General features: G+C 44.5%; 1 protein-coding gene across 1 annotated transcript; it reads right to left on the minus strand.

Moving 5' to 3' along the window:
* Positions 1-11,362: 11,362 nt before the first annotated feature.
* On the minus strand, positions 11,363-13,612 carry LOC123094216 (non-specific lipid-transfer protein EPAD1). The gene is made up of 3 exons (XM_044516273.1): positions 13,215-13,612; positions 12,062-12,145; positions 11,363-11,937 (listed from the first exon to the last, which is right to left on the minus strand). The coding sequence occupies exons 1-3, from the start codon at positions 13,540-13,542 to the stop codon at positions 11,687-11,689; spliced, it is 663 nt and encodes a 220-aa protein (XP_044372208.1). The 5' UTR covers positions 13,543-13,612; the 3' UTR covers positions 11,363-11,686.
* Positions 13,613-15,502: the final 1,890 nt, after the last annotated feature.

Below are 15,502 nucleotides of genomic sequence, written 5' to 3' on the forward strand. Positions count from 1 at the left end.
AAAATAAACCAATTATAATGAATGCAAACGACAACGTGCTCTCCAGTGGGTGCTTTTTAATAAGAAGGGTGATGACTCAATATAAAAGTAAATAGATAGGCCCTTCGCATAGGGAAGCAGGGATTTATAGAGGTGCCAGAGCTCGATTTTGAAATAGAGATAAATTATATTTTGAGCGGCATACTTTCACTGTCAACGCAACAACTATGAGATGGATGTATCTTCCATACTACATGCATTATAGGCAGTTCCCAAACAGAATGGTAAAGGTTTATACTCCCCCTCCTCCACAAGCATCAATCCATGGCTTGCTCGAAACAACGAGTGCCTCCAACATTCAACGGGTCCCAGGGGGAGCTTTGTTTAATTATTTTGATTTGCTTTGATCTTTTTGGATCATGGGACTGGGCATCCCGGTTACCGGCCCTTTCTCGTGAATGAGGAGCGGAGTCCACTCCTCTTGAGAATAACCCACCTAGCATGGAAGATATAGGCAGCCCTAGTTGCACATGAGCTGCTCGAGCATACAAAACAGAATTTCATTTGAAGGTTTGGAGTTTGGCACATACAAATTTACTTGGAACGGCAGGTAGATACCGCATATAGGAAGGTATAGTGGACTCATATGGAACAACTTGGGGTTTAAGGAGTTTGGATGCACAAGCAGTATTCCCGCTTAGTGCAGGTGAAGGCTAGCAAAAGACTGGGAAGCGACCAACTGAGAGAGCGACAACAGTCGTAAACATGCATTAAAATTAATTTACACCGAATACAAGCATGAGTAGGATATAATCCACCATGAACATAAATATCATGAAGGCTATGTTGATTTGATTCAACTACATGCGTGAACATGTGCCAAGTCGAGTCACTCAATTCATTCAAAGGAGGATACCATCCCATCATACCATATCATAATCATTCTAATAGCATGTTGGCATGCAAGGTAAACCATTATAACTCATAGCTAATCAAGCATGGCACAAGCAACTATAATCTCTAAATGTCATTGCAAATATTTTTACTTCATAATAGCTGAATCAGGAACGATGAATCATCATATTTACAAAAACAAGAGAGGTCGAGTTCATACCAGCTTTTCTCATCCCAATAAGTCCATCATATATCATCATTATTGCCTTTCACTTGCACGACCGAACGGTGTGTATAATAATAAGAGTGCACGTGCATTGGACTAAGCTGGAATCTGCAAGCATTCAACTCAAGAGAGAAGACAAGTAATATGGGCTCTAAGTTAGATAAACAATAATGCATATAAGAGCCACTAATCATTTTCAATATAGTCTTCTCGACCCCCAAAGAAAGGAAAAGAAATAAAAAAACTATTTACACGAGAAAGCTCCCAACAAGCAAAAGAAGAACGGGAAATATTTTTGGGTTTTCTTTTTAATTCTACTACAAGCAAGGAAAGTAGACTAACTAATTTTTTTGTTTTTTCTTAAGGTTTATCAAACACACAAGAAGAAAGCAGGAAAAAGAAAATAAACTAGCATGGATATTACAGTGAAAGAGTATGAGCATTGACATCTAGCAATGAGTGCGTGTGAACATGAATGTAATGTCGGTGGGAAATACGTACTCCCCCAAGCTTAGGATTTTAGCATAAGTTGGTCTATTGCCAGGGATGGCCTGGCTGATACCCATAAGTGAACCTGGGGTCATACTGTGACGAAGAAGGCTCCGGCTGCCACTGGCTGGCAGCCTCCTCTGGATCCCAAGAATAAACAGATAGTCGTGGAGGCTCATCTTGTGGTTCCGGTTCCAGGGCGGGTGCAGGATTTTGATAGGCTTGAATGGCTGCCCACGGAACGATGTGAGGACTTGCAGACAAGTTAAACAAAGAGGGAGCAGGCAAAGTAATAATCTCAGGGTGATGTTTATCAAAGTACAATTTATATTTGAGTTCCCCTTCACGACTCTTAATAAGAAAATCATGCGCTAGCATACTCCTATAATCTAAATAAGCACGAGGCGGCGATGTTTCCTCTTCCTCCTCATGCCTAATAGGTATTTCAAAATATTCAGCTAGGCGTGAGGCATAAATACCTCCAAAGATGGGGCCTTTAGTACGGTTCAGATTTAACCGCCTAGCAACAATTCCACCCATACTAACAGAGTTACTTTGATATAAACCATGGAACAAAATGATAACATCAGGAATACTAAGGTTTCCACAGTTTCCGCGACCTATCAGGCAACGACTAGCAAATAAGGCAAAGTATCGTAAAACAGGAAAATGTATGCTAGTGATTCTTGCATCAGAAACCTTCCTGGTTTCTCCCACCGTGATAGTGTTAATAAAAGCTTCCACTTCATTACGGTGTGGTTCATCTAAGGTGCCCTCAAAGGGTATTTTGCAAACCTCGCAAAATTCAGCTAATGGCATCTCTTTAACAACGTCATATAAATGAAACTCTACTGTTGGAGGTGATTTCTTAGGGAAAAAGTAGAAGTTCTGCACAAAAGTATTTGTGAGTAAGAGATACTGATGACGTTGGTCGTGGAGGAAGTTGGTGAGGCCGGCATTCTCAATTAATAGATAGAAATCCTCATAAATCCCGGCTCTCCTCAAGAAGTCATCGGAAGGCCATTCACACGGCCGAACCTCCGCGATACGAGGCAAATTAAATTTGGGCTTCTGTTCTTCTTCCTTTTGTTTCTCCTTAGAGCTTCGGCTCGACGAGCCCCTCAAAAGTCTCTTCATTATTTCTAAAACAATCTGAAATTTTTAGTGACTTCAAGTAAAAGTGAACCAACTTCAATAAAATTGATAGCAACAACTCCCACAAGTGCCTAGGGCCTTTATCAAGCATTATAACTACTTAGAACCATATAAATTTGACATGCAAGCTCAAGAACATGGTCACCTATGAAGCACAAATTTGCAATGAATAAAGCACTAGAACAAAAACTAATTGGACCAATGGAGGAGTCACATACCAAGGAACAATCTCTCCAAGCAGTTTTGCGAGAGGTGCTTTGAGCAAGGAGATCTAAAATCACAGCAACGGGGCTGGAACTCGTGCTTGAGTTGGTTTTTCGGGTTTGTGTGAGACAGATGAAGAAGATGGGTGCAGGGATAAGTGGAGGAGGGCCACCATGGGTCCATGAGGTAGGGGGGCGCGCCCAGGGGGGTAGGGCGCGCCCTCCACCCTCGTGGCCAGGTGGCAGCTCCCCCTGCGGTGATTTTTGCATAGTAAATTCTTAAATATTCCCGAAAAAATCATAAAAAATTGGCATGGCATTCTGAGGACTTTTATTTTCAGGATATTTTTATATTGAGTGGATAAGTCAGGAGACAGATAGAAAAATACTATTTTACTTTATTTCTACCAAATAACAGAAAATATAAAGAGGGTACAGAAGGTTGTGCTTCTAGTTTCATCCATCCCATGCTCATCAAAAACAATCCACTAACAAGGTTGATCAAGTCTTGTTAACAAACTCATTCCGATAATCATGGAACCAGAGAAATTTCGAGTAGCACTAAGTTACCTCAACGGGGATATGAAAATCCCCAATAATAAGTATATCATATTTCTTCTTGACAGTAGGGAGAGGAAATTCAAAACCTCCAAATATAATCGATGGAATTTTTCCAATAGAGTTGATACTATAAACTTGAGGTTGTTTCCTCGGAAAGTGTACCGTATGCTCATTACCATTAACATGAAAAGTGACATTGCCTTTGTTGCAATCAATAACAGCCCCTGCAGTATTAAGGAAAGGTCTTCCAAGAATAATAGGCATACTATCATCCTCGGGAATATCAAGAATAACAAAGTCCGTTAGAATAGTAACGTTTGCAACCACAACAGGCACATCCTCACAAATACTGACAGGTATAGAAGTTGATTTATCAGCCATTTGCAAAGATATTTCAGTAGGTGTCAACTTATTCAAGTCAAGTCTACGATATAAAGAGAGAGGCATAATACTAACACCGGCTCCAAGATCACATAAAGCAGTTTTAACATAATTTCTCTTAATGGAGCATGGTATAGTAGGTATTACGGGATCTCCAAGTTTCTTTGGTACTCCACGCTTAAAAGTGTAATTAGCAAGCATGGTGGAAATTTCAGCTTCAGGTATCTTTCTTTTATTAGTAATAATATCCTTCATATACTTAGAATAAGGATTTGTTTTGAGCACATCAGTTAATCGCATACGCAAAAAGATAGGTCTAATCATTTCAGCAAAGCGCTCAAAATCCTCATCATCCTTTTTCTTGGATGGTTTGGGAGGAAAAGGCATGGGTTTCTGAACCCATGGTTCTCTTTCTTTACCATGATTCCTAGCAACGAAGTCTCTTTTATCATAACGTTGATTCTTTGATTGTGGGTTATCAAGATCAACAACAGGTTCAACTTCTACATCATTATCATTACTAGGTTGAGCATCATCATGAACATCATCATTAACGTTTTTACTAGGTTCATGATCATTACCAGATTGTGTTTCAGCATCAGACATAGAGATATCATTTGGATTATCAGGTGGTTCAGCAATAGGTTCACTAGAAGTTTGCACAGTTCTATCATTTTTCTTTTTCTTCTTTCTAGAAGAAATAGGTACATCAATATTATTTCTCTGAGAATCTTGCTCGATTCTCTTAGGGTGGCCTTCAGGATACAAAGGTTCCTAAGTCATTCTACCAGTTCTAGTAGCCACTCTAACAGCATAATCATTTTTCTTACTATTCATTTCATTAAGCACTTCTTTCTGAGCTTTAAGTACTTGTTCTACTTGAGTGGTAACCATAGAAGCATGTTTGCTAACAAGTTTAAGTTCACCTCTAATATTAGCCATATAATCACTCAAGCGTTTAATCATAAAGGTATCCTGTTTTAATTGTCTACCAAAATAAGCATTAAAGTCATCTTGCTTAAACATAAAGTCATCAAACTCATCCAAGCACTGACTAGCAATTTTAGTAGGAGGGACTTCAGTTTTATCATACCTGTAGAGAGAATTTACCTTTACTACCTGTGTCGGGATGTCGGGAGGTTCTTCATTAAATAAGTAATTGAGATCATATACTTCTTCAACAGGCGGTAAATTAAGGCCATGTATTTCTTCAATAGGAGGTAAATTCTTAACATCTTCAGCTTTAATACCTTTTTCTTTCATAGATTTCTTTGCCTCTTGCATATCTTCGGGACTGAGAAATAGGACACCTCTCTTCTTCGGAGTTGGTTTAGGAATAGGCTCAGTAATTGGCTCAGGAGTTGGCTCAGGAGGTGCCCAATTATTTTCATTTGTCAACATATTATTCAATAGAATTTCAACTTCATCCGGTGTTCTTTCCCTGAAAAGAGAACCAGCACAACTATCCAGGTAATCTCTGGAAGCATCAGTTAGTCCATTATAAAAGATATCAGGTATTTCAGGTTTCTTAAGAGGATGATCAGGCAAAGCATTAAGTAACTTGAGAAGCCTCCCCCAAGCTTGTGGGAGACTCTCCTCTTCAATTTGCACAAAATTATATATATCCCTCAAAGCAGCTTGTTTCTTATGAGCAGGGAAATATTTAGCAGAGAAGTAATAAACCATATCCTGGGGACTTTGCACACAACCAGGATCAAGAGAATTAAACCATATCTTAGCATCACCCTTTAATGAGAACGGAAATATTTTGAGTAAATAAAGGTAGCGCGATCTCTCATTATTAGTAAACAGGGCAGCTATATCATCTAACTTACGAAGATGTGCCACAACAGTTTCAGATTCATAGCCATAAAAAGGATCAGATTCAACCAAAGTAATTATATCTGGATCAACAGAAAAATCATAATAATCCTGATCAGGAACACAGATAGGTGAAGTAGCAAAAGCAGGGTCGGGTCTCATCCTACCTCTAAAAGATTCTTTACTCCATTTAACTAGCAACCTATTACGTTCAAGACTATCCTGGCAAGCAAGAATAGCTTCAGTAGATTCAGCATTAAAAAGGTAACCCTCAGGAATAGCAGGCCTATTTTCATCATCACTAACATCATCGTGTTCAGTTTCAATAATTTCTCTTTCTCTAGACTTAGAAATTTGTTCATCTAGAAATTCACCAAGAGGCACAGTAGTATCAAGCATAGAAGTAGTTTCATCATAAGTATCATGCATAGCAGAAGTGGCATCATCAATAACATGCGACATATTGGAACGAATAGCAGAAGCAGGTTTAGGTGTCGCTAGCTTGTTTATAACAGAAGGTGAATCAAGTGCAGAGCTAGATGGCAGTTCCTTACCTCCCCTCGTAGTTGAGGGATAAATAGTTGTCTTAGCGTCTTTCAAGTTCTTCATAGTGTCCAGCAGATATAAATCCCAAGTGACTCAAAGAATAGAGCTATGCTCCCCGGCAACGGCGCCAGAAAAAGGTCTTGATAACCCACAAGTATAGGGGATCGCAACAGTTTTCGAGGGTAGAGTATTCAACCCAAATTTATTGATTCGACACAAGGGGAGCCAAAGAATATTCTCAAGTATTAGCAGCTGAGTTGTCAATTCAACCATACCTGGAAACTTAGTATCTGCAGCAAAGTGTTTAGTAGCAAAGTAATATGATAGTGGTGGTACCGGTAACAAAAGTAAATACAGCAAAAGTAATGTTTTTGGTATTTTTGTAGTGATTGTAACAGTAACAACGGAAAAGTAAATAAGCGAGAACCAGTATATGGAAAACTCGTAGGCACCGGATCAATGATGGATAATTATGCCGGATGTGGTTCATCATGTAACAGTCATAACATAGGGTGACACGGAAGTAGCTCCAGTTCATCAATGTAATGTAGGCATGTATTCCGTAAATAGTCATACGTGCTTATGGAAAAGAACTTGCATGACATCTTTTGTCCTACCCTCCCGTGGCAGCGGGGTCCTATTGGAAACTAAGGGATATTAAGGCCTCCTTTTAATAGAGAACCAGAACAAAGCATTAACACATAGTGAATACATGAACTCCTCAAACTATGGTCATCACCGGGAGTGGTCCCGATTATTGTCACTTCGGGGTTGCCGGATCATAACACATAGTAGGTGACTATAGACTTGCAAGATAGGATCAAGAACACACATATATTCATGAAAACATCATAGGTTCAGATCTGAAATCATGGCACTCGGGCCCTAGTGACAAGCATTAAGCATAGCAAAGTCATAGCAACATCAATCTCAGAACATAATGGATACTAGGGATCAAACCCTAACAAAACTAACTCGATTACATGATAAATCTCATCCAACCCATCACCGTCCAGCAAGCCTACGATGCACTTACTCACGCACGGCGGTGAGCATCATGAAATTGGTGATGGAGGATGGTTGATGATGAGGACGGCGACGAATTCCCCTCTCCGGAGCCCCGAACGGACTTCAGACCAGCCCTCCCGAGAGAGATTAGGGCTTGGCGGCGGCTCCATATCGTAAAACGTGATGAAACTTTCTCTCTGATTTTTTTCTCCCCGAAAGCCAATATATGGAGTTGGAGTTGGTGACGGAGGGCATCCAGGGGGCCCACGAGGTAGAGGGGCGCGTCTAGGGGGAGGGGCGCGCCCCCCACCCTCGTGGACAGGGTGTGGGCCCCCTGGTCTTCATCTTTGGCGAGGATTTTTTATTATTTATTATAAGATATTCCGTGGAGTTTCAGGTCATTCCGAGAACTTTTGTTTTCTGCACATAAAACAACATCATGGCAATTCTGCTGAAAACAGCGTCAGTCCGGATTAGTTTCATTCAAATCATACAAGTTAGAGTCCAAAACAAGGGCAAAAGTGTTTGGAAAAGTAGATACGACGGAGACGTATCATTGACTTCGTGTTTGCGGGTTTAGCGAGGTGGATTAGTGGGGAGTAGTAGTTTTATGTGTACTAGGTGTACTAGGTGGAGTGTTGTGTACATATGTGTGAGTAATCACCATACTTGTAATTTACTGGTGGAGGCTTTCTATGCCTTTGCTTCTTTAATATATCATATGCACACTCGTGCATATTCGAGAAAAAAATTACTCAACATGAAGGGTTGCTCGCTGTCAAAACAACGAAAGGCGGCTAGGGTTTCTGCCTCTCGTCGGCGGCGCCACCGATCTCCCACATCTCTTGCGGCCTTAGGGCCATGGGTGGACGATGGATCCTGGCCCTTGCCGGCAGGAGGGCTCCGTTTTCAGGTGCTTATTTAAGTTTTGTTAGAATTTGTGTCCTGCTTAAGATGACGAGACGAGACGACAGCGGCTTCTTGAAGATGGAATAAGATTCTTTCCGTCTAGCCCCCGTCATGATGGTGTGCCTAGCATCGTTGAAGGGCGTGTGGAGGTGAGTCTCCAGCGAATCTCGTGGGATTCGGTCAGTGGTTGTCTTTGGTGGATCCGCTTGAATCTGGTCTTTGTTCGTCTTTGTTCATGTGTCTGTGTCTTCAGGTTGGATCTGATCTAAACTTCTCTTCATCGACGTTGGTTGCTGTTCCGGTGCGTTGGTCTTATAGGGCCTTAGCATGACGACTTCCCAACTGTCCACTACAACAAGTTGTGCCCGGCTCCAACGAGGGAGGGGCGATGACGGCGGTGCGTCTTCGGCCCGTTTCAGTGCTTGTAGTTTTGGCTAGGTGGTCTATGAATCTGGATGTAATTTTTATTATTTCTGATGTTTGTTGTACTTCCATGATTAAAGATGAATAGATCGACAGTTTTCCGCAAAAAAAAAAAATCCTTCTTATTTACTAGGGCAAAGCTCTCACCACCGTTAAAATAAAAGAACGTACACAACACTGAAAATGTAGTAACTATGAGAATGTAGTAACTATGTCTTACAAAACGAATACGAGCCACACGCCATTGAAGAACTCAATCAACAATGTACTGAATAAAGAATGATGAAATTTATAAATTAAACCGGCCACGCACAGACACACGTACAGCTCTCCAAAGCATGCAAACACACGTCAAGCAGCAACCATGCAACCAAACAAACCCACCCTGCATGCTGTGGTGGGCCAGCGAAGGAAGAAACCAGTTTTTTTTATTTTTCTCAGTTTTACTGCGTTCGTATTCTTATGGCCATGGCCCACTGCGGCCCCACCATGTTCTGATCTTATTGTCACGACTGTGCCCCACGATAGCCCCAGAACGCTCTTGACCTGCTGCGGAACTGATGAGTGCATGCGACATTTCTTTTTCTGAGCTATATTAGCTAGCTACTTAATAGTAGTACTAATACATATCATTCCTTTCTTTTTGGAGAAATACTGACGCAATTTCAAGCGGCATCAAAATACGAAGGGAAAACAGCCCGCGTCTGTTAAGATTCATTTCCCCTAGTACGCAAGCGTGTGAACTTCTTTCTTACGTGAAAAAAATAAAGTAGTGCGCACATGTGCCATAGGTCCTAGCATGGCTCGACTCGATTACGAAAGACGATGCCCATGCAACGCGTGGCGTGGTCGGCGGTGGAGAAGGAGCGCGCGTGTATGTGTCCTCTGCTCAAGCTCTTCATGGTGTATGGAATAACCCACTTTATGTGTTGGTGTTACGCACCCTCCACTGGCATGGTGTGGCTAAACTTTCCACACACCCATGTTATGCATGAATGAGCCATATGGGCCTCTAGGATTTTTCCAAGGAAATATTGGATAAAATGAATGGGCTGAACCTGCTGAAAATAATCCATGAGGTTTAGGCGACCTCTTATGCCTTAAAGATATTGCTCATTCTACCACATTGCTTCGTTAAAAGTCGCCCACCATAAACCTAGGGCCAACACCAAGAGGTTTAATCTGCCTCAAAAGATCCCCCAGAACATACTTTGGTCCGCCTAAGGTTTCTCGTACATGAAGCTGAGCCTTCATATTGTGCCATCTCTGTTGCAAATATACATGTGAATAAAATGTTCCTCATACTTATTTAACTCCAAAGAGTACTGCCCATCCCACACCAAACCTTCACCTTTGCCTTGTACAAAATCAGTAAAGACATTTTTCATACGCAACCGATAATGCAAACTCTCAACATAAATCTTTATTTTCTCTAGTTTTAGAAAGAAGATAACATTTGGCCGGTGCGCCTTGGAGAGACACACAAGTTCTTGAACTATTCGAGGTTGACTCAACCTCGACAGTTCCAACTAATCAAATCGATTGATGTATATGGAACTTGGTAAAACTTGGTAAACAATGACACTTTAAGCCGTGTTCATACAAATCCAAAATGTTTATAGATAACACCGGTTTTTATCTAGTTTCTTCGGCATTCATCATTTCCCAACGTGTATCATGGTGTTTCTATGCGCTTTCGATTGGTTGCCGATGTGCTTTATAATACTAGATGATACCCAACACATTGTTTCAGGAAAGTTTTGCAATATGTTTCAGCAAGATTTGGATATGTGGACATGAATATTTAGTGTAATAACTAATATGAAAACTAAAAATGCATACGATGTACTTTGTTTGATTTATTATATATTACAAAATATTAATTAAATATAAGCATAATAGAATGGAAATTATCATGCATGTTTGCATGTTGGGTCGGACTTTATTCTATGCATGAGTGCACATTGAAGGTGACATATGGTTTCTAAAACCGCTTTTATTATGGTTTAGAGGGGATCATGTGTAATGTTTCGTTGGGAGTACAAGTTTGTTATTACCGTCTGTTCTTATCAATCTTAATTAGGTTTCCTCGTGTTCTAAAGAGCATTCTTGTGTCTCATAGAGTCTCACCATGTTTTAGAATTCGGATTTCAAAGCCTGTCGAAATATATCCAATAGTAGTCTTGTTTAATGGTCCTCGCCGCAAGGAACATAAACATGCAAACAGATTGTAAACCGGACTTAGGGTTCAAAAGATAAAATCGATCCAAATTTTACAATCATATGAAAAAGCATGGGTGGGCGCGCATAGCACTGTTGCATCAACTTTTGGGGATGAGGAGAGAGGTTTCAACAAAAGGGTAAAATGGTAAGAGTGATTCTGCAAAAAGTGACCGCTTGACGTGAGTTCCATGTGGCTCTCCGGAACATGGTGATGGTGGGATTGGGGATCAAAACCGCACCATCTATTTTGTCCTGGCGTGGAAAACAACATGGCAACACAAAGCCGCATCGGTCCCCGCGCGCGGTTCTCCGTGAAAAACAGGCATTCGTCCATAGCAGAATGGAAGCTACAAACAGCTGCTACACAAATTTGAAGAGATGATATGCGTACGACGAATCGTCACATCATAAGCAGAAATCAGTACTGCATCCGTTCTACAGTTCAAATTAAGCAAAGACAAGATGCATGCAAGAAGCATTCGTTCATCGCAGAGCAAAAGCAAGCGAAACTGTTGCCCCACACAGATCCAAATGGATCACATCATCAGCAGAACGCAAAACTTGATCCATTTCCATTCAGATCATACCGATCGATCGATCACATAGCATCAGTGGTTCATCTTAACCAGAGGACTCGCAAACACCCAATTAATTGTTCTCCGCGACCACGCAAACACGTACGAGCGGACAGAAACGATAGCTGCTGCTACTACTACCACTAGTACTCAAAACCCACCGGCTTCTTCGACCGGACTGCACGCAGAAACGAACCTCGAACGGCGACAGGCACGAAACGGAACGAGACGACGAGCGCTCTACTCTACTGCGACTGGACGGACCACGGTCTCTCGCGGGGTCGGCGCGCGACTCAGAGGATGATGTAGAGGCCGAGCATGGCCGTGGCGACGAAGAAGAAGGCCGCCTTGGACGGCGCCGTGGGCGCGGCGGAGTGCGGCGCCTGGGGCGGCGGGGCGGTGGCGGCGGCGGCGGGCGCGAGCGTGGAGGTGGCCGCCTGGGCGGGCGCGGCCTTGGCGCGGGGGGCGGCGCCGTCGTGGTCCTGGGACGGCGGCGGGGACGACGGCTTCTCGCTCGACGGCGGTGGCGGCGGTGGTGCGTCGTCTGCGAGAACCCGATCCGGTGCACATGTTAGTAACTAAACAAGGCTGATCAACATATGGACATGGATAAACATAGCGAGATGCAGGCGAGAGGGAGAGAGAGAGGGAGAGGGAGAGGTTCTTACGCGCTGGCTGCTTGCGGCGAGGTGCGGCGGACGGTGGAGGCGGGGGCGGGGGGCTGCTGACGACGGCGGCCGGGGGAGCGGGTCCTGCATCCAAAATCCACAGTAATTAACAGCAGCAGCCAAAGTTAATCACCAGCCGATTCATCCGTATATTTCATCAAAAGTAAACAAAACTGGCAAAAAAGTAGGAGGAGGTGACGACGTACGTGCGCAACAAGAAAAGAAACAGTGGCAGGCGAGAGAGAAACAAACATCAGGGAAACGGTGGCAGGCGGCGACAGATGGCCACAGACCGGTTCTGCCAAAGCTGCGAGACGGCCAGCTATCTGCTGCCGCTGCTCTGCCAAGAGGCGATCCATTTGGTTTGACCCGACCTCTTTTCACGAGAGAGGAAGGCCACGCAAACCGCACGCGAAAAAGTAGTTCCGCCAGAGGATCAACATGGAAATGTTTCGCAAAAGCGGCAGAGGCGACGCACTGCGGTGCCAAAAGCACGGCCAGCTCTTGCCGATCAAACAAACAGCAAAGCGTTTTTCAGTTTTGACCAAGCAAGACGTACGTACTGCGGAGAACAAAACAAGGCAGAAGATAGTGCAGAAAGCAAAGCCATGGATCTCGACGATGATCGCCTCAAAACAAGAAGGCGTGGACATGGCTACTACTACTGCATGCACGATGAACAGGAAATTAACAGGCAAATATGGTCGAGCGAACGACAGTAGATAACTCGAGCAACAGACTCTGCATCTGCGTGCGTACGGCATATGCACGCAGATGCATACTAACTCGCGGGAACAAGCACGGATCTAGAATCGACGAAACAATCGCGAGCGGCGCATGCGTTCTACGATGAGGAAATACTCAGAGTAGACCATAGATCGCTCCGTGTATGTCGAGGTACAGCGGTATGAAGCTAGCTAGGCCGCGCGCGCGCTGCGCAGGTCGGTCGCCACGGGAGAAGGCGAGGACCCGACGCCGCGCGCCGTGCCGACGACAGATCCGGTAGTACAGCGAGGAAATTAACAGACCCAAACCGGAGCACTTCTAGCGAGTCAAGAAGGCATGGGAAACTACGTACTACTAGGTAAGCAGGAAAGCGAGCACGTAGAGAGAGAGGGAGGGAGGGAGGGAGGGGAGGAGGCGGACAACGTACCTTCGCAGGCGGCGGCGAGGTGGGCGCCGCCGGGGCGGAGGCCGCCGCAGGAGCTGTAGAGCGTGAGGAGGTGGGTGGCGTTGAGGCCCGCCATGACGAGCTGCGGCTCGGCGGCGACGCGGCAGAGGCAGGGCACCCCGCCGCCGAGGTCGACGGCGGCGACGACGGGCTCGCAGCACTGGGCCGTCGGCATGTCGGGCGCGCAGAAGAGCGCCACCTGCGTCGCCAGCAGCGCGGGCTCGCACGGCGCCCCCGGCTGCGCCGCCGCCGCCGGCAGCAGCGCCGCCAGCAGCCCCGCCACCAGCAGCAGCCCGCGGGATCTCTCCATCGTCGCGGCGGGGCGGTCTCTCTCTCCCTCGCTCGCTCGCTAGGGTTTGGTGGTGGTGGTGGTGCGGTGGCGGAATGGAATGCCGGAGGGGGAGCGGGTGTGGGGCGGCTTATATAGCCGGAGGTGGCGTGGACGCTAAGCCAAGCCCCGGGCGCGCCGCCCTCGCTCGATCCTGGGCGTCGGTTCGGGCTGGGCGCGGCCAGCTGTCCGCGCGGACGGCCCGGATGCGGCCGCGCGGGGCACGTGAGGGCGGGGGTGGGTGGGTGGGGTGGCCCCTCTGGCGCCCGTAACCGCCTCGCCTCGGGATGCGAGAAAGCTTTTCCGTTTCCGAATTTTGAAATTCAAAATGAAATGCAGTGCGGCCGTCGTCGGGCGAGGAAAGAAAATATCGCCGCGCGCCAATGTTCGTGCTTCGTGCTGATCTGATCGGACGGCTGCGGGAGCCTGTGGAGAGTTCTGGAAGGCGCCAGAACGCACCAGACCGACGTCGGGTTCCCGCTGCGGGCGATTTCGGCGTTGGATTCCCGCGAAAACTATTACATGGCGTGCTGCCACAGCGGGGCCCGAGTACTGGGAGCAGCCCATGGGCTGACTGGCCTTCTTGTTCAGGAAGAGCGAGGCCGTTGGAAACATTGCCTGGCCCAGTTCGGGTTCTTTCTTTGCCTTTTCTGTTTGGATTTTCCTGTAGGTTTCTCTGTTTTGTTTTGTTTTTCTTTTTTGCTTTTTGGATATCTCATTTCTTTTGCATTTGTATTCTTCCTGGAAAATGGCTTGTGTTTTTGAAAAAAATGTTCAGAACTCCAAAAGATGTTCGTCGATTATTATAAAACTGTACAGTGTATATTATAAAATGTTCAATATGCATTTTAAAAATGGTCATCAATTATTAAAAAAAATGTTCACCATTTATTATAAATATGTTCAATATGTATTTGAAAACATTTCAGCATATATTACACTGATTTTCACCATATATTAAAATGATCGGTTTGTATATGAAAAATGTTTGCCCTATATTAGAAAATTGTTCATGTACTAAAAATATGTTTGTGGATTTAAATTTTATGTCGTGGAACATTAATTTGAAAAATATTATGTACTAGAGCTGGGAAGAAATCCAAGGCATGTATTTAAGTCGAGCAGCAAGTGCAGGTGTAGAACAACCTCCCATCAAATCAACTTCATAGCACCATCAGCTCTCCTTGAGTTCATATTCCGCAGCAACTACAAATTATTACTGGCAACAACAGAAGTCGAATCATAGAACCTGATATTGAAAACGAAGCAAGCCAATAATCTGGAAAAAATATAGGAAAAGGATGACATCAAAGATGCAGTTTATGATGTTTAATTGCATGAACCTGATCCTCAGAAGAGCATGTCAATTGCAGCTTATGATGTTAATGATCTGAATAGGATTAGAAGAGGATACGTTGCAAAAGGGGCTTGTCGACCCAAAAAACATGCTTTTTCACAACGCCCCACCGAAGGTGTGCATCGATATTTGTAACTAAATGGTTTAAGTCTTATAGTTGGCTTGAGTATAGTAAAGAACTAGTGCTAGGACTCTATGGTGGGATATCCTGAGAGCTAAACATTTCCCCACCGGCAACCCATTGTTTGCCTATGGATCTGGGGGCTCCCGGTTCTGGCGCCAGTTGATTCGTGTTCATGATGAGTTCAAGTCTCTAGTTAAGTTTGTGGTGGGAGATGGTCGTTCTGTTCGCTTTCGGTTTGATTGGTGGGTTGGAGAGGGGCCTCTCTCGGGCTCTTTCCCAACCTTGTTTTCTTATTGTTTGGATATAGTGATCTCCATCGTGGAGCTCTCTGATAGGAATTGGGATTTGGGTTTCCATAGGTGTTGTCCCCTGTAGAGTTGGAAGATTGGCACTGTCTTGCTGCTTCCTTCCCGGTGCTCTCGGAGACAATGGACTCTGTTATTTGGCCTCATGCCAGCTTT

This window comes from Triticum aestivum, chromosome 4B (genome assembly GCF_018294505.1).
Source record: "Triticum aestivum cultivar Chinese Spring chromosome 4B, IWGSC CS RefSeq v2.1, whole genome shotgun sequence".
Taxonomy (NCBI): domain Eukaryota; kingdom Viridiplantae; phylum Streptophyta; class Magnoliopsida; order Poales; family Poaceae; genus Triticum; species Triticum aestivum.